Source organism: Micropterus dolomieu, linkage group LG01 (assembly GCF_021292245.1).
Source record: "Micropterus dolomieu isolate WLL.071019.BEF.003 ecotype Adirondacks linkage group LG01, ASM2129224v1, whole genome shotgun sequence".
Classification (NCBI taxonomy): Eukaryota; Metazoa; Chordata; class Actinopteri; order Centrarchiformes; family Centrarchidae; genus Micropterus; species Micropterus dolomieu.
Window position 1 is genome coordinate 25,993,146 of NC_060150.1, and position 25,349 is coordinate 26,018,494.

Genomic DNA, 25,349 nt, shown 5'->3' on the forward strand with positions numbered 1-25,349 from the left:
CCAGTGTTATACATTATTATTATTATTTTTACAGCATTGTGTATTTTTGTTGTAGTTATCTAAGTTATAAAGTTTGGGCAATTTAAGTTTCGAAACCTTAATCTTAAGACATTTCTGTCCAAATATCCTTTATGTGGTAAGAATATTTTTTTTATGTAAATCAACTTCTTTAAAAATATGTGGAAAGGAATGTCTATAGCTTTAAAATCAACAAGTGAACAATTAAATGCAAAAGATGGCAGACATGGTAGCCACAATACCTGCTAAAAATGTGCTTGTTTATGTCATCACGTTTGTATACTAAAATTAGCATTTAGCTCAAAGCGCCACAGTGCTTCAGTACAGCCTCACAGAACAGGTAGCATAGATGTAGACTCTTAGTCCCGTTCTTATAGTCCCATTCCCGAGTCTACACAGGTGCATTAAGTGCAGAGGCTGCACTTCCCAGAAGGCTGGCTCAGATTTCTTCATTTACTTTAACAGTAGAAAGAGAAAGAGAGAGAGAGAGAGAGAGGAGGAAGTGGAAGTATCCCCCACCCACTCTTCTGCTACCATGGAACCATGTTCCTCAGCTAACAAACAAAACTGTCCTTTCCATTAACACTCACCAGTGATCAATCAGTCAGTCCTGCATCAAATACCAAATATTTGTGCACACTTTGACAGCTGGAAATGAGAGGATTCATTCAAATACTTTTTGTTCCTTAGAGATAATGCATGACACATAGTGTATGTTAGTGTTGCCAATAGATAAGTCTGATAGTGAGATTATTGAGTAAGAAAAAGAAAGTAGAGATAATGAACAGACCGAATGTGAAACAATCTGACATAGTGAATTTTGTCTGTGAAGGTTCTCAGTCATCCATGTCATAGTTATCCAAAGAAGGTTAAGGTCAACGGCAACTGGACTTGGTTGAAGATACTAGAACACGTTTCGTCCCTCAACCAACAGACTTATTCAGTTCTCAGCTATTTAACCTCTGTGGGACTGATACGGTATCAATGATCCTGGCAAACAACCCCATAGTGAAGGTTTTAATTTCATAGGAATCTCTCTTAGTTGCGAAGCAGCCAATCCAAAATGAATATGTTTAAATTACTAACTATACTTGAAGTAGTAGTGAAATATCAGTATTGGATTTTCATTTTATTGCATAGTGGAGCACTGAGGTTTATTACAAATTTTAATGCCCTTACTCACCATTGCTCCTTATATGCTTGTGTTGGATTGTCTGCTTTATCCACCTGTCAACTTAATCACTGGCATATTTTTATTTACATGGCATTCTTGGTCTGCTTCCTTCTTGCCTACAAATCTACATCCAAAGAAAAGCATGTGAAGATATTGTCTTTGCTCCCAAGACTTATTCCTATTATCTGTCCCTAAAGTCTGTGAGGAATTGGGAAAAGGAGCATTTAAGTATGCTCAATAATAAACAAAACAGAAGTAACACAATTGATTTTTAGTATAAAGCACGGCAGGTCTCATCTCACAGGATGTACAAAACACAAATCAGATATCACAATCATTCCACAGAAGCGTAATTTGTACAGCATCATGATGCTATTAATGTTCCACAGGAATTAACAAGAGGGAGTCCATAAAGACTACGTACACATGTTTGCATAGTGCAAACATACTTAAAAAGATAGCTTACACATTTTTAGTGATAACTTATTTCTTAAAGACTATTAGACATTGTTTCATGAGGAAAAAAACTGCATACATTTGATTATTGTGTCAACAACCACTCCGAAATATAGCAAATACAAAAACCCCATAGGGAGCTCTGGAAAATTATACCAATAACTAACAGTTAATGCTTATTAATGCATAATGCATGTCTTCTAGCCACTGTCCTGCAGTGTTGTTGTCACAGCAGTCCATTTCAGCATCAAGGTTGAACTAATTCCCTTCATTACAAGTCATCTTAATTGCAGATCATCAAAGAGCCATGTTGCCTTCCAGCTGTCCACCTGTCTGAACTATTCATCAGTCCTCCCTCAGTGAAGAGTGGGCTAGGCTTTGAGAAAAGGCTAAAGTTCAGCCACATACATGGTTAGATGTGGTGCGGTGCTAGCCATAATCTGAGTTGGGGGGCCCTGTTACCAGTTTACAGTAACCTGACAAGGCCCCCAGGTCAATGTACAAGGAGCCCTTCCTCCTCATATGGGCGGAGTCTTCAGAGTACAGAGAAGATTCTGCAGAAAAGAGAAAGGAGTTCATGTTTAATTGGGGAAAGTATCTAATTAATTACTGGAACCAAATTGACCTCAACATCCAGGTCCTTACCCTGTGTGGTGTCGTGGTGCTGGCTCTGCAGCCGTTGCATCGTGTGGGTGGCCTCCTCCAGGGCTGAGTCAAGGCTCCAGCAGCGTGGCTGATCCTCCCTGGGTGGGTTGATGGCTTCGTCCTTCAACAGCTCCGACGCAGAACTCCGCAGAGCAGGGTTCCTCTCCAGGGCTCGCTCTAGGAAGGAGTGCATGGCCGGGCTGCAGTCCTCCGCTATGTCCTCCAGAGGGGGGGCTTGCTTGTGGATCTGTTGGAAGAGAGATAATCAAAATTGGCATTAGAAAACTGCAGCATAAAAGAAAAAAGAAAAAAACTAAAGTTACAAAGACAGTCGAGGCTTCCACACAACAAAACACAACACAACACTTAAAACACCTGCAGCAGCTGTGACCTAGTTTTTTCTCTTCTTGTTAAACACGTTTGGTCGTGGTAAAAAGGAAAAAGGACAGGTTGCAAAGCTCAGCCTGTAGAAGTGACTTAACAATGTAAAATTACTTCTCCATGACGGCAGTTTCACGAGGAAGTGAGTAACTATTTTAATCAGAAGATCTGAAACAGAAACAGGACTTCGTAAAAGCAAAGAACCTATGTCATGGAAAAGTGTGTCACCTTTTCAACTGCAGCAAGATCCACAATGTTGTCAGTCTCACAGCCTGTGTCTTATAAAAGAAAGTAGAGATAATGTGTCTTATAATAGCTATGCTAGTGGCTCTGTGCGGGTGTAATGCTAATTGCATAGAAAACACAAACTTTACTGTCTCCACTGTGAGATCTCTTCCCTGCTGTTCACTGACTTTGCTCTGTGTGTGTGGAGGAGTTCATCCCCGACACAGAGCAGGTGACTTATGAAGTGCACATAAAAGCACAGTTATCATCGGAGCTTATCAATACAACGGTCTTAAATAATTCAGCCCTGGGGCGAGGAGTCATGTTTGTGTCCACGAGGTGAATGTAAGTCCAATATTCACTCTCCTTTTAGCTGTTTTGGCTCTTCAGCTGCTAAACGCTTCACTATGTTCACCAGCAAGTTGCTAACTTTGTTTGCCTGCCATTTGGTGCTGGTCAGGTAGTGTTCAGTCGGTCTTTAGAGCTGTCCACTGAGGCTGAAGACGACACTAAGATAGAAGACTGAACCAAAGCCAAGTTATAGTCCGTGAAATCAAAACAACAAGCTCAAAGACTAAAGCGCTTCATAGAGCTTTAGAACTGCAGTCAGGTGATAATAGCTACCCCTTTCACAAGTAGTCATGTGATCCATTTTTAATGTAAAAGCTGCTTTGATTGATTGATTTACTTGGTATAATGCAATATAAATATAAAGTACAGTTAAAGCTGATGGGAAGGTCATTCATTTTAAAGATACTTAAAGATGTCTGCACAAAATTGCATGATTATCCATCAAACAGACATTTCTCTTGGAAACACAAAGTTCACCTTGCTGATGGCGCAAGTGAAAAAGTCAGGAGATCACCAGAGATCACCAGAAGTCAGTAGGGTTTATCCTTTGGGGGCCATGAATGTCTAGCCAAAGGTCTTTATTAGAGACTTTGGGCTAGATGTAGTTATTTTAGTCATACTTTTATCCAGATCTTGTAAAAAAAGATATATAACACAATAAAGGAAAGGGAAAAGGCCAAAAAGCATACTGTGATATGACCTCTTGAAATTATTGTGGCTCATAAAAAATGTACAGTACTTACAATATAGAGGTAGGACGGGTAGGCAGTGCGTGGGTATCTCCGGACCCATGGAGGGCTACCAGTCTGCATGTGGATGATGGTGGTGCCCAGGCTGTAGATGTCTGTTTTGGTGTCGTGCCCTCGACACAGAACCAACTCTGGACTCATATACATCTAAATGAAGGAAGAGTAACACAATGTGAATTAGATACAATGGGGCTGCAGAGGATAATGGCAGGAAAAGGTGTGAAAGTGTTTCCTCTTTTACTGGTTTCTCATTCAAATGAATGTATCACCACTGAACAACACACAGGAAACGCCCATTTGGAGTAGAAAGGTAACCTTTAGATCCATGCTGTGTGTGCCAAGGTAAGGGCAGTGCAGCAGTACTGGCCACTGAAGTGTGAAAAGTAAACACGCTACCAGTGTGCATGTGTTTCTCTGCTGGAAATTCCAGCCTGCTCTTCCAAGGTAATGTAAGCCTGAACAGCCCAGCGTATTTGCTAGTTCTGTCTCTCTTTTTATTACTGCTGGGGGTCTGCCCTGGGACTTTCCATAAGTCAAGCTGCGAGAGGCCCGGGGTGCACGTGCCTTAGACCCATATAGACTGACACATAATAAACAGTTCAAAACATGAGAAAGCTAGGCGGACACGATGGGAGAAAGGGCTCGTGAGAAAACCCTTGGATTAATCCAAACATTTTCATGTGCTGATTACATCTGCACTGAGCAGAAGCAGAAGAAGCCTATTTTTAGCATCAGTGAGGTCAATGAGTGCACTGACTGCTCTTCAACAACACTTGCCAATCATCCACTTTTTATGAATCATTTTGGAAAAGACATATGCTACTGCTGACATGCATTAATCCTTTATATCCCTGGGGAAGTCCAGCCTAGTCATGAGTCAAGCAGAGTGCTGCCTTGTTTTTGGTAAAAACACACACTCAAGATCAGAGATGGAAATAACATGTATTGATTGCACTGAGCAATTACAAAAAACAGATGTTGGATCTATGCATTCATTACACACAATTGCAGCCTGTAAGACTCTATCAGATCTCTGGCTTATTTTCTTACCTCTGTTCCTCTCAGGTCTCTAGGAATGTATATGTCCTCTGTCATCTGAACTGTCAGGCCAAAGTCCACCAGCACTGCCTTGTCTGACATCAGGACAATGTTACTGGCTAAAGAAAACAGAGAAAATGATTATTATAATAGCTATTACTATATAAAATTATATAGTAATAATAGTGATTCACATGTGTTGCAGATTACAGTATTTTCAGTGTTTATGCTTTGATTTATAGGTTGGCATTTGAGGTAATACTTAGTGACTTTTCAAGCTTGCACTGTGTCTAAATTGATTTCAAATGGGAAAAGACCACTGAAGCCTCCCAAGAAGAAGTCGAGCATGTCGCATGCCTTTAGCAAAGGATAAAAGTCTCATACTTGCATTTAAAAAACACACCAAGGTATAATTATATGTTTCTATCGCAGGCAGGAAACACTAAGAACCACAGCAACATGTCTGAGGGCCAGGCTGGTCTTTGTCTTAAATCACTTGCCTTTCTTGAACCTACATTTAACCCTGAGAGAGCATGAGAAGCAGGCTGGAATTTCCAGACACCGAGGGCCATATCAGTGCAAGTGTCATTGCTAGTTTCAAACTGACACAGTTGTCAATTTCCCTTCCAGCGCCCACGTTGTTTAAATAGGAAATGCACTTGGGCCCATCTGTGCGCCCACAGGTGTGTAAGTCTTAAAATGAGGAGTGGTCAGGCACACTGTTGTTGCATTGCTATCTTGAAGCAGCAGAAATAGATTTCACTGACCAACAAAAAAACATGGCGCAGCATTTTACTGATATTTAAGGGGCGCCTTCTTCCAATAGTAAGGTTTAAGAGAGAAACATAACTTCACTCAGGTAGGATCAGTCAGGATACACAGACAGCAGCCTCTCTAATTATTAAAGTAAATCGTTAAAGAAAACACCCATTCATCAATACAGCACATAATAAAGAAATCACCTGGAAGATAGAGATGTGCCTCACGACCAGTTCATCATAGTTTTCTATAAGGCAGCGCAGTGCGGATACAGATGTTTCGTAGAGGAGATGAGCGGCTGCAGTGTAGTTAATACACTTCACAGATAAACCAGAGCTGCAGAGTAACATTAGGCTTCGTGATCAAAGAACGTTTTTATGTCATTTCGACATTTCTGTCCATATTCACACAACCTCTCTCTCTGGTTCACATGAGCTGAGCTCTCTATCTCTCTCTCTGCTGCTGCAAGTCTGCGGCACACTTTTTTCTTTATTTATATTTTTTTAAGGTTTCAAAATGCGCCAATAATCCGCCATTATAACAGCAGTGCAAGGTAAAAGTGCACCTGGCTTTTAAAGGGATTGGGATATGATCTGATTGTTTTATTGCATGTTCCCAACAGAAAACACCCATGATAAATTAAAAGACTAAGTACAACCCTGAACCCTGAACCATGCGCCTGGTGCACTGACCATGTGTTCTGCCGTTAAACTAGCCAAAGTAGATTCGGACACGTCCCAAATTCACCTGAACCCTGCTCTTCACGCCATTCACTTAGTTTGTTAAAACAGGGCCCCAGGTCTTTAGACAATGAGGCTGACAGACAGTAATGGAGAATGCTTTGATCCCAGCTATGGTCCAACCAACATGAAACTACCTTACAACAAAACTCAGCTGAGCCTACTGGAACTAGGATGATTATATTTGAACAGTTCCCCTTTAAAACACGTTCGTCAAACCTGGTGTGTAAGATTGTCATTGTCATATTTCTATGGTATGTTTGGTTTGTGGCTAGATTGAACCACCTCTTTCCTGCTTGGCACTAAAAACTCTCGGTAGAATTATTTACCAGAACTGTATTCGTCTGTGGCTTGACTTTGACGTAAAGAGGGTAAGAACTGACATTACATAATTTCCTGACCCATTTGTAATAGCTTAGCGCAACGCAGTACATCCATCAACAGCAGTCAACAAGTGAAGGGCATTTTCCCCCCCTTTGCTCTTACGTTTGATGTCGTGGTGGATGACGTTGTGCGAGTGCAGGTACTCCAGGCCCCGCAAGACTTGCTTGGTCACCCAGATGATCTCGAACTCCCTCATGGGCCCACAGCTGTCCAGCTTCTCCAGGACCGAGCCACCCTCTCCGGCCTCCATGAACAGGTGGACGCTCTGGTCCCAGAGCAGAGCCCCATAGAGCTCAGCAATGTTTTCATGGCGGTACCGGGCTTGGAACTCCACATCGGCTGCTTTAAAGTTCTCCAAGGGGACCTGTGAGGATGACGATGGAATACAAATAAATGCATCATCACAAATGAATGAATTTTGGGAAATATGCTAATTTGCTTCCTTGCTAAGAGTTAGATGAGAGGCTTGGTACCACTCTCATATCTGTATGGTAAACATGAAGCTAGAACCAGTGGCCAGTTAGCTTAGCTTAGCTTAGCTTAGCGTAAAAGGAGTAGGCAGCTAGCCTGGCTCTGTCTGAAGGTAAAAAAATGCACCTGCACCTCTATCTCATATGTTAAATCTGTAGATAAACAGAAATGAAAAACAATAATTGGTGGGTTTAGGGGATTCCAGCAGGCACATTTTTTTTAACCTTTGGACAGAGGTAGGCTAAATGGTTACCACTGGGTTTTTCCCGAAATGTTGAACTCTTCCTTAAGAGCGTGTTTGTTACGTAATCGATAATAATCGTTTTTGAATGATGATAAATTGATGACTCTCCATTTTATCAGTCATTTTAATCTGCTGATATTCAGGAAATGTATTCTAACTCACATACCAAGCACATACACTTACATTGCCAGTAAACCTTGTCAGTTTTTAGGTAACAGTGTGTACAATACACTGTGTCAACATAGCATTCTGATCATAACACCAGACTAGGTAGGAAACTACTCCTTCTTCATTTCTCAATATTTTCCATGTAGCAAAGAGTAAGAACACTTTTCACCCCCTTAAGTGAAGAGGGCAGTATCAGATAGAGAAGAAAAGAATGTGTTGTGAAAAGTGTGCCAGAACTGTGTTACATCAGTTTTCTGTCTATCGTGCCTACATATTTTTTTTTATTATGAATCTAGCATTATCATAAACAACCACTGTTAAATTTCCATTCTTGCATTAATCTTAGCCCATGTAAGTGTGTTATGAAAGCCTGGTTCTTCTTTTAAGAGCACTCTTCCTCCTTTAAGGGAAAACATACAAAATGTCATGTTGACTTTAGCAGCCATTGTACAAACACAGAAGTAGTTTCCCTTGTCAACAAACAGTTCTTGGCAGGTGAATATTAATATGGCACCCAGAGCAAGTCAGAGAAGTCAGCACTGGCTGGATTCTAATTGTTTCTCAGCAGGACTCACCAGTTTGCATGCCATTCTCTTCCTGGTACTGATATCCTGGGCCAAGTGGACTTTCCCAAATGAGCCCTTGGCCACAAGGCCAGGGCCACGGTTTTTATAGGTCAGTTTCCATGGGAACAGGAGCACGTCCATGTTGATCTGGTAGCGGCCTTTTTTTACAGCCATGTCCTTCTGCAAACAAGGGTTTAAAAATTTAGAAAATACTAGTTTTTCCAGGCCAATCACATCCTCATGTAAACATAGTGAAAGACTTAAAAGACACAAACATTGAGTCTTGTTTTTGTGACGCTTCTCACCTTGTTCAGTAGGACTCCCATCTCCTTAGGCAGGTGCTGCAGGGCTGATGCCTGCATGTTGGAGAGCAGGTTGACAAAGGACAGGAGGTCTGTCACCGTCCCGTACCGGACACCACCTACTCCAGCTTCATAATCAGTTTGCTGACTCCGTGAGCCCACAGAGTCCACCGCCTCCTCATTCTCATCCATCTCCTCCTGAGAGGAACCTTCCTCTTCGAATGACAAGCCTCCTTCCTCTTCAACTTCCTCAAGCTGATATAGATTCTCTGCAGCGTTGATGATGTCTTCTATATTCATGTGAGCCAACAGCAGTTCTACTCCATCATCATATTTGTAATCCATTTTGATTCTTGACTTGGGCTGCTTGCTCTAAAATGAAACATCAGGAGATGCGTTTATGGACATATTGTTCACACTTGCAAGAGAATTCATCTGGAGTGCAGGATATACAGTGACACTTCTTTGATTCAGCGAGTTTCAGAGGAGTTTAAAATACCCCTCCCAGCTGTGTGTTTCCAAAGAAATGAAGAGAATTTCACAGTAAAGCTGGGAAGCCCCCTGGAAATCTTGGACATTATTTTACATAAAACACCAATTGCTTATACTCTAGTTGTAGAAAAAGAGTCCTTGGGCTGTGAATAGGAATCCAGCTCAAACACATATGCAAACATATATCCATGCAAATTACGCGCAAACATTTTGACAGACAGAGGAATTTCCCTGTCCATCAAAACCCCATGTTAAAATTGAACAAATACTGAGTCAGATTTATTCCAAACTAAAATTCCCTGCCTGGAAAAAATATAGCAATAATTTGGGATCTTATACAGAAGTTACAACCACTCTCCAAAATATTTAGCTGATACTTTTGATTTCAGCAAATTATTCATCTGATTATCGATAACGCCATTTGAGCTAGATTAAGGAGAGAAAAAAAAAACACGCCGTACTTGCCGTAATCTTTGAGTCAGAACCTTGATGGGACAGTCGTCCATATAGCGCGTCTCCATCAGCCACCAGCCGTCACTGACCGACTGACTGACTGAGATCGTGTTTAAAGGAAGTGCAGTTGATCAACTCGGAGGCGGGGCAGGCTTTAACGTCAGATGCCAGCGCTGTGTGTTTCGTTTTCCCTTTGTTCTGTTTTGTCAAATGAAAAACACATTTCGCATGTCTTCATTGCTGAAACACAGGACATCACTTTCCACAGAATCGATGGGTGTTTTCCTGTGGGAAGATGAGTTGTACAGTTGTTTTTGTAAAAGCAACTCTTAAAACAGCAGGGCACAAAATTAAATACACTGTATAAGAGAAGTTAATTAGGCATAGAAATGATGAAAAGAGGTAATTAAAATTACATATGCAACGGTGACTGTAAAAGTTACCAAGGGCACAGTAGAAGTATAACCAATTGTCCAAATATTTATTTTTTAAACATATTTTATAGCCATAATCTGGTACCTCTCAGTTGCCGTAGACATAGCTACGCGCATGCGTCCTTGCGCCTCTATTGGGGCAGCAATGGCGGCCTCCTTCGCAGTGTGCAGGCTACATATGAGGGGAAGGGGAATTCTGGTGAAGGGTCTACAGAAGGTCGATACGTGTCTTCACAGGAATATTGGAACAAACGTTGTTGCTGCGCAAAGTGCAGCTCTTCGGAAAGACGAAACTGGTTAGTATAAAAAGCTGCCAAACATACCGAGGTGGCCTGCTTACAACGACCGCCATACCAAACTTCAGTCTAAAATGTCTGGGGTAACGTTAGCCTTGGCTATGGTCCAAAATGTGTGACTTATTTCATAGAAAATTAAAAACCTATGGAATCATTAAGGTGTCGGTAAAATTCGGCATTTTGTTTGTCCACCAAGGAGTCGATACAGTCTCATCCGGAAGTCATTTCATTTATACGATTTGATTTTAATAGATGCTGCTTTCCGGATGATATGCCAGAATCAAAATAGAAAAGTTGTTTCTGGAGTTGTGCTAGGTAATTTGTGGAATGCACATGCTTATCTAACAGTGCCACATACTCTGAAAAGTTGTGAGTTTCTGTATCAATGGAAAACCACTTTTGACACTCAAGTGGCGTTAAAATCACCACCATCTACTTCTGCAAAGATTGTCTGACAGCAACATTATGCTAACGTTACATGGCTGGACTGTGACAATAAAGTTTTTCATGTAATTGTTTAAAACTGAATATTTTGCTTCTTTATTGTCAGATGAAAAGGAGGGGTGCAAATCGTTGTATGCTGTCCAGGCAGAGAGACAAGAACAGGCAGAGAGATCTGTTCTCATCAGCTGCCACTCCAGAACCAATGAGAAGAAGTTCCTTAAGCATTTATCAAAACATGGAGATATAAAGAAATACTTCTTTTATGAAAGCTATGTAAGTGAATGACTCTTATGAAGTTCCTCTTATAAATAAGCACTTATTTCCAACAAATTTTAAGGTGCACATATGAAAAACTTCACTGTCATATTAGGACTCAGTTGGATGATGAATTTGTGTGTATTGGTGCTCTTTCTCCAGGGCATGTATGCTGTAGTGGAATTTGCCAACCGGGAAAGTGTTGCTTCATTACTTGAAGAGGCAGTCATCCCCAGCGTTAACCATGAATCCATGGTTCCTTTTAAATCGAGACTGCTGTCACTGAAGAACCTCGGCTCAGCTGACTCAACAAACCAGCAGTCAGGCCATCAGTGCCAACCGCAAGCCACTATTCCCATCAACGAGCTCATACAGAGACTGTCCAGAGAGGAAAGTGTAAGTGGCTGGGTTATCACACCCAGATTTACTGTGTAGAATAAATGACTAATTCAGTGATTTAAATTCAACACTAAAGACAATGTGTGAATCTATTTCATATATATGCATACATGTGTATGTAACTATGTACAGAAACTGGGGTGCAGAAAAATGGCAGCAGTTGCTCTGGCCTGATGAATCAAAATCAATGGTCTCCTCAAAATGCTGAATACACGCAGATACTTAGACTGATCAGCCATAACATTATGAGCACCTGCCTAATATTGTGTAGGTCCTCCTTTGCTGCCAAACAGCCCTGACATGTTGAGACATGGACCCCACTAGACCCCTGAAGATGTGCTGTGGTATCTGGCTCCAAGATGTAAGCAGCAGATCCTTTAAGTCCTGTAAGTTGAGAGGTTGGGGCTCCATGGATCGGACTTGTTTGTCCATTACATCCCACAGATGCTCGATTGGATTGACATCTGGAGAATTTGGAGGCCAAGTCAACACTTTGAACTCGTGGTGTGTTCCTCAGTGTATGAAAAGGTTTACCTGGTCTGCAACAATTTCTTAGACAGGCGGTACGTGTCAAAGCAACATTCACATGAATGGCAGGACCCAAGGTTTCACACTGCCTCGGCTGGCTTGCCTTATTTCCATAGTGCATCATGGTGCAATTCACACGCACCTGGCCATCCAAGTGATGTAAAAGAAAACTTGATTCATCTGATCAGGCCACCTTCTTCTTCCATTGCTCTGTTGTCCAGTTCTGATGCTCACATGCCCATTGTAGGTGCCTTTGGCAGTTGACAGGGGTCAGCATGACTGGCCTGCGACTGTGCAGCCCCATTCGCAACAATCTGTGATGCACTGTGCATTCTGAAATCTTTCTATCAGAACCAGCATTAATCACGGTTTCGTCCTCTTTTCCTTCCTTGGACCGCTTTTGATAGGTACTGACCACTGCAGACCAGGAACACCCACATAGGGCTGGGCAATAAAACAATGATAATTATTGCAATATAATTTTCCTCAATAACAATATAATAAATGTATATTGTCAATAAATATTGCTTTAATTCATCTGAATCACGAACAAATTAGCTCTTAATTTTTCTATTAAAATATTATTTTGTTGAAAAAAAGAGGCCTGAAAAAACTAATCATATTTGTTGAAAACGATAATAATTATAAATGGTCTACCTCAGACTTGTGAAGAGATCCACTGTTTGGCATTAAGTGTCACATTCTGACAATAAAGATAAGTTTAACCACATAATTAACCATCGGGTTTCTTCAATTTTCACTCAGGAGCAAAAATCAGCCTTTAATCTTGAAAGAAATAACAATTTGACATATATATAGTGATAATTATCAATATCGAATGATATGAAATGTTTTTATCGTGATAACATTTTTTTTTATCGCCCAGCCCTACACCCACAAGAGCTGCAGTTTTGGAGATGCTAAGACCCAGTAATCTAGCCATCACAATTAGGCCCTTGTCAAAGTGGCACAAATCCTTACGCTTGCCCATTTTTCCTGCTTCTAACTCATCAACTTTGAGGATGAAATATTCACTTGTTGGCTTATTTATCCCACTGACATGTGCCATGGTAACAAGCTATTCAGTGTTATTCACTTCTCGTGTCAGTGGTCAAAATGTTATGGCTGATCGGTATATTCATCATGCACTACTGTCAGGGAAGCATCTGATTGGCCCCACTTTTATTCTGCAGCATGACAATGACCCCAAACACACAGTGAAAATCATTAAAAAATCTTCAGTGTAGAGAAGAACAAGGAGTCCTGGATATGATGGTAGTAATAGTGATTTGATTTAGATTTTTCTTCTGTTCACTCACTTTGTAGTTTGTTAATTAATAAATAACAATCTATTAACATGTCTGTTTTTGAAAGCATTCTTACTTTATTGCATTTATTCCACACCTGCTTAAAACGTTTGCATGATACTATATATGCGTGTATATTTGTTTGTGCATATATGTATTCTCTTTTTACTTAGCATGATTTCTTTTTATATATTGTTTGAGCATTGTCGAAGGGAGTCTGAGAATTAAAAATTTCATTGCTAATGACAATGAGCTTCATTATTATTGTTGTGCATTTGACAGTAAAGAACTTGATATATATGCCTCATGGGTCTTGTTAACCATGGTCTGTCTCCTCATTTCGCCTCAGATAGACCAACAGATAACCTTCCTGACAGAAGCCTATCAGCTAACAGAGGAGAACAGCCGACTGCGTTTCCTTGTCTGCTCTCTGCTCAAGGACATTGCTGCTGCTTATTTCCCAGAATGCAACATCAAGCCGTTTGGCTCATCAGTGAACGGCTTTGGAAAACTGGGCAGTGACCTGGACATGTTTCTGGACCTCGATGGCATCAGTGGGAGAAACACAAAGATGGTAATAATGGGAGTTTGGGGTTGTCCTTTAGTAGGTGTCTTTAGACTAAATAAGATTAATATGTGAATACCAAAGCCACCAGCTACAGGGGATGATTACATTTATGTTGTCAAACGTAACATTTTCACTTTACAAAATATAAAGTTGTGCTTGATAAAACACAGGAAACACATCTTCCATGAAAAATATAAATAAGTTTTTTGGTACTTGGTAATACTGATTTGGATCGCATAGAGCTGGGCAAAATAAAGCACCTCTCTCCACCTCACACAGCTAAGCCTTTCTGAAAAAGTGAAACAGCTACCAACTTGCCATTTGAGTTTTGTGAGTACTGAATTCTGCAGAGTGAAACTGAAGACTGCTGGGGCAAAGACCAAAAAAAAAAAACTTCTGATGTATTTGGCTGCTTTGCATCAAAGCTTTTCTTTGAAATTCTTTTGAGGCGTTTACTTTTTTTGAGAAATTTAATTAGTGCTGCCTAGAATCACATTTATGTAGAGGTGTGTATATGTGTGTGTATTTGTATGTGTATATACACTATATTGCCAAAAGAATTGGGACACCCCTCCAAATTGCTGAATTCAGGTGTTCCAATCACTTCCATGTCCACAGGCGTATAAAATAAAGCACCTAAGCATGCAGACTGCTTCTACAAACATTTGTGAAAGAATGGGTCGCTCTCAGGAGCACAGTGACTTCAAGCGGGGTACAGTGGATAGGTTGCCACCTGCGCAAGTCCATTCATGTAATTTCCTCACTTGTAAATATTCCACCATCAACTGTTGTTATTATGCTGGTATTATAACAAAGTGGAAGCGATTGGGAACAACAGAAACTTAGCCAGAAAGTGGTAGGCCACATAAAATCACAAAGCATGGTCAGCTCATGCTGAGGCGCACAGTGCACAGAAGTCGCCAACGTTCTGCAGAGTCAATAGCTACAGACGCTGTGTGGCCTTCGGATTGGCTCAAGAACAGTGCGTAGAGAGCCTCATGGAATGGGTTTCCATGGCCGAGCAGCTGCATCCAAGCCTTACATCACCAAGTGCAATGCAAAGCGTTGGATGCAGTGGTGTAAAGCATGCAGCCACTGGACACAAGAGCAGTGGAGATGTGCTCTGTGGAGTGACGAATCATGCTTCTCTGTCTGTTTGGCAGTTTCTGGCAGTTTCCTTTGTGGGAACAGTTTGGGTATGGCCCCTTCCTGTTTCAACATGACTGTGCACCAGTGCACAAAGCAAGGTCCATAGAGACATGGAGAACGAGTTCGGTGTGGAGAACTTGACTGGCCTGCACAGAGTCCTGACCCCAACCTGATAGAACACCTTTGGGATGAATTAGAGTGGAGACTGCGAGCCAGGCCTTCTCGTCCAACATCTGTGCCTGACCTCACAAATGTGCTTCTAGAAGAATGGTCAAAAATTCCCATGAACACACACCTAAACCTTGTAGACAGCCTTCCCAGAAGAGTTGAAGCTGTTATAGCTGCAAAGAGTGGGCCAAGTCCATATTAAAGCTAACAGATTAAGAATGGGATGACATTAACCTTCATGTGCATGTAAAAGCTTATATATATATATGTTGTCTCATGTATGTGATCAGTTACTGTTTTAAAACTCTTGGATTACCAAAGTGGAGCATTTTTTGAGAGACCAATAGTGGATAGTAGTTTTTCATTCCATTATGGGAACTTTGGAGGACACATTATAGTGCATAGATGCATAGAGTGCATTAAGAATCTGTAAACCCAAATAAAATGCGCTTAAGCAAGTATAGTGCATTAAGTAACACATGGAGAGTGATTAAGGATCATTAAACATGTCTAAACTCTGTGTGTGCAGCCAAAATCAGGTTTGTCTCTGGAGTACCAGATGAAGAGGGCCAACTCCGAGCGGGCTGTCACCCAGAGCACCCTGTCAGTCATTGGGGAGTGTGTGGACCAGTTTGGACCTGGGTGTGTAGGGGTGCAGAAGATTCTCAACGCACGATGCCCCTTGGTCCGTTTCGCCCACCAGCCCTCTGGTTTTCAGTGTGACCTCACAGCCAATAACAGGTATTTACCCTGTGCACATACATTATAAGAGCATGACCTATTTACGATACATTAACAGTATGAACAATTATTTGTCATGGCTCTCTGGTGTTGCAGTGAAAAAATGTGTCATTCAGTTGGAAGGGTCACGTTTCGAAATGTCAATTGGAGTTGGTCATAGCCCTCTTGCTTCACAGAAACTGCTAGTTTTTTGTTGTGTCCTGAATATGGTTTTGGCCACACTGGTGGTGCAAAAGTCCCAGACAGACACCAGACTCTGGCAGGAAGTGCTGTGATGCTTCAGTTGCACACTTGCCACCGTGAAACTGAACAGGAAAGCCAAGGAGGGGGCTTGTTTGTGTTTCACTTCTTCTCTTCCAACCTCAAAGAGATTGTGGTCTCTGCTGATGGTACAATACAAACATGTACACACCTGCTAACGTACAGAAAACCACACTGCACCCTCTGTGGGTGGATTTGAGGGGGACTTTTCTTAAATCTTGATCTGAGATCTTTGAAGCGCAGCACTTTCCTGCCTGAGTGTGTCTGTGTGTGTGTGTGTGTGTGTGTCAAAGAAACTGTAAACTAACAGCAGTGTGACTGAGGCAGTGCAACAAGCTGAACACTGCTCTCTAGTGGTGGTTTTACTATGCTTTTAGTTTCACTGACCCCTGACTTGTTTTTGTTTTAGAAATATATGCTATACAAAACAATAGTGGGATCCATACATTATAGGTAAATGCATGTATTTGTAATGATGTATTTAACACAAACAATATGCGTTATTCATAAGGAAACTAAAACACGTAATAATCAGAATGTAGCCACTAATATTATGACTGTCATCCAAGAAAAAGAACCAGCCAAAAGTGGAAAAAGTCATACATATGAATATATGTGTATATATATTATTAAGTAGATCATGTGCATTTTAAATTAAACATGTTACATCTAACTGCTCATGAAGCCCATGCGGGGACATTGTGCCCAGGCTACATATCCAAGAGAACATTACAGAAACACAGTTGCTGTGTGGCAGTATGTCCTATTTGGCTGTCCCAGAGCAGGTCACTCAATTTATAATATATATTTAAAAAATATATAAAGTGTTAAATATTCACCTAGTTTAGTGTACTGACTGCACTTACATTGGACGTCTCCACACTCCCAACGCTGAAATGAACAGACTGAATAAAGCCCCATCAATACATGCACAGCAGAGAGTAGTAATTCTGTATGATCTCCGCAGGGTGGCCATGAAGAGCACAGAGCTACTGTACCTGTACGGAGTGCTGGACCCGCGCGTGCGTTTCCTGGTGTTCACTGTGCGCTGTTGGGCTCGAGCCCATGGCATCACCAGCGGCATTCCCGGGGCCTGGATCACCAACTTCTCCCTCACTGTCATGGTGCTCTTCTTCCTGCAGAGGAGGAGCCCTCCCATTATCCCTACCTTGGACCACCTCAGAGACCTTGCAGGTAACACCCAGCACCTCTTTTCACTCAGGAGATACCTTGTCAGCAGAGGTGAAAAGACTACTAAAATATTCTGCGTGAGTGAAAGTACAATTTACTCAGAGTAAACTTTACTTTGTTACTTTTTTAACTTCCTGAAATAATTTCTTTATACAGATTTAATATCTATAAGCTACTTATTATACTTATTTAATTAAATTGCAGTATTTGATGCAATCAGCACTTTTGATTGTAGTTTGACAGATACTTTGCCAAACTAATGGTGCAAAACAACATTTTAAACCTTTTATGTAGTAATAAGAAGTTTTGAGAATGTTTTTTGCTTCATTAGGTGGAACCGATTATCAGACTATGGCGGGCCGCACTGGACTGGGAAAATGGGGAACACAGGACTGTATATGAAGTCATAATACTATTTACATTAAAACAGGTGGTAATCATAAGGGTTAGCATAATTAAAAAAAAATAGTCACCAGCAGGTTGGCAAATTTGAGCAAAGCTAATTTGGGCAACTATGAAAAGTTCTTTTTAACTCCCAATGCAATGGTAGGCTACAAGCAGGGTGCGAGCCAGGGGGAGCTTGGCTCCTCTTAATAAGACGTGAGCTCCCCTGAAAACATGATTATTGAAATTTTGGGGCACTCTAAAATGTTGACAATGTTGACCGTTTCCTCTCTGGTAGACCTACTATCGGTTGTGTCGGTAGTAGTACAGGCGCTCTGCGGACTGTTGGTGGTCGTTCCCTCTGGCTGGATGAAGTCGGACGCTCCTGATTTTAAGCATGATCCATGTCCTACTGCAGCTGGAGGCTCTCCACAGGGCCGAACAACTTTCTAAATTATACCTTCTCACAGAAAAAATGAAAGGTCAGGTTAAAACAGTGTGGAGAGGCTGCCGCAGCTGTTGTGTGGTGCCTAATTGTAGTAAAATGGCTGCAAATAAAAATAAGAATAAACTATACATGATGCTTTCACATTCAGCACTAGGCCTACATGCTTGCAGCTATGGATGTTTCTTTGCGAGAGTCAGTCAGTCCTCTCTGTGAGGCACCTTCAAACACCGTTTTTTTTTTAATGGATGTGATTTAAAATGTAGCGAAATACAATACTTCAAACAAGTAAACAAAGTAAAAGTAAAATTACAGATCTTAAAAACTTAAAACTACTTTAAAAAGTACACAAGAGAACTACTTAATTATAGTAACGGGAGTTACTTTCCACCTCTGATTGTCATGCACTTTAATTCACCCTGAATTATTATTATTTTTTATGATCAACCTTTTATTTATTTATTTATTTTTTCTGCATCCTTAAAAGACACCCTGTGATGGTCTGGCATGACATGGTCTCAATGACATACGGCAACACATGCACTGCATCTTCCCTCATCACACAACGTCCCACAATAGTGACATTTACTGACCCAGCCCCTCCCCCATAACCTCAGAACTAAAATAAAAGCTGGCATTAGGATTGGGGCGTATGACGAAATAAATACCATGAGGTTATGCAAATGTTTCTACCATAGCAGAATTTGCTCTATAGTTTATACCGTAGTATTTATTTCCTTAATATATGTGTATTAGATTGTTGTGGGCAATGATAGAAGCAATAAGTCTGTTGACTTGTAATATTGGATTTTTATGAGTTTTGCATCAGTATAATAAAGTACCTATTTTTCAGGTATTTAATTCAGCAAGTTAAAACCGAGACCTCTCTCATTATTGTATCCATAAACATTTTCTACAAAACTAGACTATCATTATTGTGGTATAAAATGAGGTGTACTGTGATAGAGGATTAATCCGTGAAACAAACATGAAAAGCTGAGGAAACAAACATCATCAAAACACTCATATATTGGTTTACATACTGTAGAACGAATGAATGGTTCAAATGAATTAATGGCGTGTTGTTTTGCACCATGCATCCAACTTATTGAGGTTTCCACAGAACATATATCAAGAACTTTCTTTACCTGTCCATGACTTCATAAATATAACTGCAGCCTTGGTACCAACCTAGAGTACCAGTACAGTGTCCGTAGGTGTTTTATTGTATTCCTGTAATCCCAGTGGTTTCTAATTTGACTCTATAAATGACTTAAGAGCATACTTAATGTTTTTATTAGCATGTGTACATTTGTAATGAACGTGTCCTGTGATAACGTAGCCACCAGTCAACCAGTCTGCCTGCGAGTCCCCCTGCAGCTCCTCCATCTCTGTCTGTCTGTCTCTCTCTCTCTGTCACCTTGGCTGCCTGATAATTGCCTTCCAAACCCCCCCCCCCGTTTTGCGCAAACTCTATCACAAAAACTGCTTACAGGACAATAAAGAGCCCATCACTCTGGGAAGGTCAGTGCCCCTCCGGACACACTCACGAGCATACAGGCAGCTACACACTCCACCTCCACCTCTACCAGCCTCATCGTAGTGAAGGAGATTGGTGACAAGGGCACTGCTGGATAAGTAAACCAGCCAAGCAAAGCCATGAACCATGCTCTCTTCTTTGTTTTGTTTGACCACTTTTGTACACACATAGATACACCTGCTGTCTGTCCTTCCCCCTGAGTCTTTCTGTTTCCTCTTCATGGATGCACCGACAACATCCGTCTGTGTCTTGTTTATGGCCATTGTTGGCCTGTAAAGGCAGTCATTTACCTTGTATCCCTGCTCTCGTCCCACAAGGTCCTGCGGACAAGAGCGTGATTGAGGGGAATGACTGCACGTTTGTCAGCGACATCAGCAAGATCCAGCTCCAGAGCAACACAGAAACACTAGGTGAGTGTAGAATCAGGGCTGTAGGGCTACATTTCAGTTTGATTGATATCAGTTTTTCTGTTAGCAGCTAACTTGACTTGTCTTGTTTTGTCTCAGAGAAACTGCTGTGTGAATTTTTTGAGTTCTACGCCACTTTTGCGTTCAACAAGATGTCCATATCTATCAGAAAGGTATGTATGATTATTCAAAAGCAGAAAGTCCTTTCAAAAGAAAAGAATGTGCCCAATGATGACCGTTATCTTTTGATTATTTGACTAATCTTAAAGCTTTTTATAATAACAGTGTATCACATGACAATCTAAAAACAATGTGAGGCTTGTAGCGAACCTACAAAGAATTGTCACCTGAATCTGCAGCTCCCCTCGGCTTTGAGTGCCAGCTTATTGTTTAGCTGTCCATCAACTTTACTGTTCAGTCTTACCACTCTCATAGCGTAATTTTCAGCTCCAGCGGGCAGCTGTTTTCAGTGATTACACTTTACTCTACCTGCTCAGCACCAAACCGCAAACAGACACAGTTAGCGATGAGCTGGTGACCATAGTGGAGCATTCAGCAGCTAGAGAGCCTGATATTTCTGTAGGGAGTTGGTGGAACAGAACTAAAAGAAGCTTAATATAATCTCGTATTCATACAGAAATGTTTAATAAACTAGGAGACAGTAATAGAGCTAATTTTAATTTGTTGATAGTCCTTAGAAAAGATTTTCTCCTTATGGTGCAGGAGAGCCAGTTTTCTCTGTAAGTTTCATGCTCATAACTAAAGCTGCGCAATTGGCCAGGCCAATATCGGCTAATATTAGCTTACAAATAGCACTGACTATTCTTTAAAATAACAAATTTAAGTAATTTATGTAAAAATAATCATATTTTTGTTACTCCCAAATACCTTTATTGCTTACTGCCTACAGTACCAGTCAGGCTCTACTCTCAAAATGGTCTGTCCAGCCCTCAGGCCATCATGCTACTTAGATGGCTTCTAATCTGAATTGAGAATCAAACCACTGCATCACTGACACCAGAATATAAAGAAGAATTCAGCCTCCTTTCAACTTCCCCTCTCAGCCCCAGAGCTGAGTTCCAGGAAAGAAATCTGTTGGTAATAAACAGTGTTTTGTGGATGGCGTCTTCCCACACACAGAAGACAGCTGTCCTTGTCATATGTGATTGATGCCGGCCCCATGGGGCCCGGCGCCCTTGAGCTGGGATCCCAATTAGAAGCTCCACCAGGCTAAGTGTAAATAAACACACATTTATTCTATTTAGACCTGTATTCAGCCTGTCGTTGCCTGTTTGTGCCTGTATAATATTTTTCATAGCCACCAAAAGCGTATCCATAGTGAAACTGAGTTTTTATAAATAAGATGGAGAAGAAAGATGAAAACGGGCTGGAAATCTGTTTCCAAGTCATGTATGAAACGGAATATCAGGGTTATTTTTTTCTCTCTGTACAGGATAGTTAATAATATGTAATGTATTGCTTATTGCTTTTGCCTCTAGAAATTTAGTTGATAAAGTAGGTGTTCATGCTTGGGTGGCACATTATATGAGATGCAGGGACTTTGCCAGTGCTCGGAGTTTAATGAATTGATGTCTCTGGGAAAGACAGACCCTGCGGCCTAATATATGAGACTAATATCAGGTTTGACACGGCAGAGGAAACCTGCAGGTAGACTGTGGCCGTGACCCATGCCAATAGGCTTTCACTAGTGGAGCAACAGCCATAAATCTGCTTTACTGTGTTAGAATTCTTTGGTTCGCTCCCCTCCTCTGACTGATGGCTTTATGTTGCCATCTTCTGTCTCTCCCACCCCCCACCCCCCTACAGCTCTATCCCTTTATACCTTCTGCCACTTTCTGTCAGGTTTTAGGCAGTAGTATGGCATGCAAAGTACCATGGAAGGTTCTTGACTTCTCTCTGACCCACATATTGATGCTTCATTTGATGGCCTAGACTGCTAGATAGAAGTACAGATCACATGCTTCCATTGCTAACACATCCGATGTGCATAGCAGGTTTTCATATCAGTCTACCTCATTTTTGCCTTTTCCAAATTCTTGTTCCTTTTCACGACTCAAGTCAAAATGTCTTCCAGAGCCATGTCCATGTGTCTCCCTCTCCCATCTGTAGCCTGTGGAGAGGTATTCCAGTCAGCTATAAGTGCCCCAGATACAGCAGCAGAGAGCTAAAACCATGACCAACAAGCTAGATGGACCATAACATACAGTACATACGGGCCTTATGGCTGCTGCTACTCAGGAATGTGTTTTCATCTGCCAGCGTTGTCCCCTTTCCTCTCTCCAGGGCAAAGAGCAGAACAAGCCGGAGGTAGCCCCACTGCACATCCAGAACCCGTTTGAAACCTCTCTGAACGTCAGCAAGAACGTCAACGCCACACAGCTAGAGCGCTTTGTGGCTTTGTGTCAGGAGAGCTCCTGGCTGCTCCAGCAGAGTGAAACCAACACACCCGGAAGTGGAAATAAAGGCAACACTCCCACACCTTGGGGACTGGCTACCCTCCTCCTGCCCTCCCAGGTTGCAGGGATCAAAAGTCGCAAGAAAAGAAGACGGGAGCCGGCCAGTGAGAGGATCAAGAGCTTGCTGGAATCCTTGAAGAATAACAATCAGCAAAAGAAAAGCTAAGACGCTTAGGAGATCTCAGAACTCAACTCCATCCTCTTACCATTACTTTAACTCATTCATTGTTGGACACCTACTGGTGTTAATGTCTTGATACTCTCTGAGGTGGTGTTGAGTTCTTTGCAGTGGAATATATATGCTGGACTCTAATTCCAAACATGGACACTGGAGGGTGTTACTGAGGCCTCTATGTGCATATGTTTGGGACCTGGGATAAGGGAGTGATTACTGGGTACTTTAATGTAGACTTAACCTAGTCTGTTGTAATTAAAGCCAGTATTATGGAAACTCATGTAGGAGCTAAGACTGTAGATTCACAGGTTCACAGGTTATTCAAAATCTGTTATTATTTTCACTGATACGCAACATAATCTGAAACACACGTCAGACAAAATCACTGGAGGTTGGCCTATAGATATCATTTTTGTATTAATTTTAAATTAGCCCACAGATGGAATAATAAGCTTTTATTGCAAACTGAAAAACTGGGTTTGCTTATTACGGCGCTTGAAAACTGACAGAAAGCAGTAAATGGGTATCAGATGCATCAGAATTATAACTGAATACAGGACTCTACAGTAACTTTTAAAAGTAAATGCCAGGCTCTCAACCAAGTATTAGCTTTTGGTTGCTGAAACTAAAAATCGGGTTGCCATTTTGTGTCAGCTTATATTTTGAGTAATTAAGCTATTATGCAGTCATACCAGATCATCTTAATAATGAAAATGTGACATAAAAGAATGTTTAAAAGCTTTATTACAGTAACCAAACAAAAATCTAGCTTGTGTGTTATCTGATAGTGTTATCAGTAAACATGTCCACCTTCCTGGTATACAAAATGTCAGCATTCGTGATGTTGACTGGTTAGTTGAACTTTTCAACCCACAGTCAAACAACTTAATTTACTTCACCATTGTCTTGTAAAACAGATACCTGTGCGCACACACACTGGTAAATAAATGCACCACCTTTGATTCATGTTCTGACTGTAACAGCAATTTAAAATATCACTAATGCATCATTATTAAGAAATTATTTGTTTTGCGGTGCACGTTTTGCTGTTTGCTGACCCTATTCTTTATATGTTTAAAAAGTTACCAGTGGCAACCACTTTTTTTTGGCATGTTAGCTTTCCTGAAAACACTGTTAGCTACGCACACCAAGCACCAGCCTTTTGACCTATAGCTACCCAGCTGAAGCTGACTTTCATCATAAATCTAGACTAGAGCAAGTAAAACCTAAACTACAGTAACATGACTTTATGTAGGTACACATTGCATTATAGAAATTATTATGGAATTTAGATTCAGCTAGGTGCAGTAGCTAATTGGAAAGGCTGGTTCTCGGTGTGTTTAGCTAGCCACACAGTTGTTTGTAGCTCCATTGACTAGTCTGATGCATTTGTGTTTCTTGGGTAAACTACCAAAAACCCAGCTGGGACTCCCTGCCAGTCAGTTAAAACTGAAGTAGCTGATGAGAGGCGAAACATCTTTAGTATGTTCAACCAAGTCCAGTTGCTCTTGATATAACCTTCCTTTCATAACTATGACCTGGATAACTGACAACCTTCACATACTTATTACCAAAAACACAGTAAACTTAAGTAGTTAAAAAGTAAAATGAGGTAGTGACAGATAAATAGAAGGGTAAAATTTAATCAGCTTAAAAAGGAAAACAAATTTCTTTTTTTACCAACTAATTGGTAAAGGAAAAGTATGAAGCTTTATATTTCTTTTTACACATCATTTAAACTATTTAACTAATAGTATTGTTAGAGTGTATTCACTTATGTTTTTGATTTGTCTGATAACCTTTTAATACCCGCTGTCCCTTTTCGGGGTGCTAGGGGCTTTTTAAATGAAACAGTACAAAGAACACTCACACTCACTTTCTCAAATGGTACATCTGGATTAAAGTTTTTTGAAGCGAATGGACTAAAACAGTGACATAATTGTGCTACCGTGTGTTTAATTTATATGGAAGTAGATAGCCCATCAACTTGGTCAACCAGTTCATTGGAACCAAAGTCAGCCAGCTTTGTGGTGAAGTCTGTAGAATGGATTGATCCCTCTGAAAACCCACTGGTCGATATGTCATGTTAAATCTGGGAAAAGAGACATGTCATTTTAACTCTTCTTAATTCAGTTTCCAGCTTACAGTGCCTGTGTCCACTAATCATTTAGCTCGAAATGTGGTCCAAAACAAAATTGGTAAAAAGCTCATTTACACTGATTGTGTTTTTTCAGAGTGTATGTGTGACTGTGAAATAGGGGAATGAGAAAAGACCATAGGGTGCATGTGTTAAGAGTGCATCTGCAGGTTCACATCCTATGAGTGTGCCAGAGTGTGTTTGTATGTCTGTGCTTCAGGCCCACGGGACAGCATTTGAGGAGCGGGGAGTGTGTAGCACACAGCTGTTTTTCTATTCATTGAAGTGGGAGGTCAGGAGGGTGAGAGGATAGACTTTTAACTACCTCCCCCCTACCTCCTTCCACCCATCCACCCTCTGCCACCGGGGCATGGCACAGATGGGAGTGAGGCAGCCTCACACACCCCTTGTTTTGAACTTCACTCAC

General features: G+C 41.1%; 2 protein-coding genes across 3 annotated transcripts; one reads left to right on the plus strand and one right to left on the minus strand.

Annotated features, from left to right (window-relative positions):
- Positions 1-1,448: 1,448 nt before the first annotated feature.
- Positions 1,449-10,317, minus strand: map3k8 (mitogen-activated protein kinase kinase kinase 8). Of its 2 annotated transcripts, none has more exons than XM_046062592.1 (9): positions 10,136-10,317; positions 9,625-9,901; positions 8,675-9,043; positions 8,379-8,549; positions 7,023-7,284; positions 5,050-5,156; positions 3,994-4,146; positions 2,294-2,540; positions 1,449-2,202 (listed from the first exon to the last, which is right to left on the minus strand). In XM_046062592.1, the coding sequence occupies exons 2-9, from the start codon at positions 9,682-9,684 to the stop codon at positions 2,078-2,080; spliced, it is 1,494 nt and encodes a 497-aa protein (XP_045918548.1). In that variant the 5' UTR covers positions 9,685-9,901; positions 10,136-10,317; the 3' UTR covers positions 1,449-2,077. The 2 variants fall into 2 exon arrangements, with proteins under 2 accessions (XP_045918548.1, XP_045918556.1); XM_046062600.1 differs by having other exon boundaries at positions 9,629-9,901; positions 10,136-10,316.
- Positions 10,134-24,719, plus strand: LOC123978928 (mitochondrial poly(A) polymerase). Its single transcript, XM_046062586.1, has 9 exons — positions 10,134-10,346; positions 10,897-11,063; positions 11,208-11,441; positions 13,629-13,853; positions 15,694-15,905; positions 17,134-17,360; positions 20,044-20,136; positions 20,233-20,306; positions 22,438-24,719. The coding sequence occupies exons 1-9, from the start codon at positions 10,166-10,168 to the stop codon at positions 22,774-22,776; spliced, it is 1,752 nt and encodes a 583-aa protein (XP_045918542.1). The 5' UTR covers positions 10,134-10,165; the 3' UTR covers positions 22,777-24,719.
- Positions 24,720-25,349: the final 630 nt, after the last annotated feature.

Excerpts from the sequence above, each read along its gene's own strand:
- map3k8 (XM_046062592.1), bottom strand. The coding sequence starts at position 9,684 with ATGGAGACGCGCTATATGGACGACTGTCCCATCAAGGTTCTGACTCAA. Across the intron at positions 5,157-7,022 it reads CATCCACCACGACATCAAAC|CCAGTAACATTGTCCTGATG; the intron begins GTAAGAGCAAAG and ends TGTTTTCTTTAG. Across the intron at positions 4,147-5,049 it reads GAGACCTGAGAGGAACAGAG|ATGTATATGAGTCCAGAGTT; the intron begins GTAAGAAAATAA and ends TCCTTCATTTAG.
- LOC123978928 (XM_046062586.1), top strand. The coding sequence starts at position 10,166 with ATGCGTCCTTGCGCCTCTATTGGGGCAGCAATGGCGGCCTCCTTCGCA. Across the intron at positions 10,347-10,896 it reads TCTTCGGAAAGACGAAACTG|ATGAAAAGGAGGGGTGCAAA; the intron begins GTTAGTATAAAA and ends CTTTATTGTCAG. Across the intron at positions 13,854-15,693 it reads GTGGGAGAAACACAAAGATG|CCAAAATCAGGTTTGTCTCT; the intron begins GTAATAATGGGA and ends CTGTGTGTGCAG.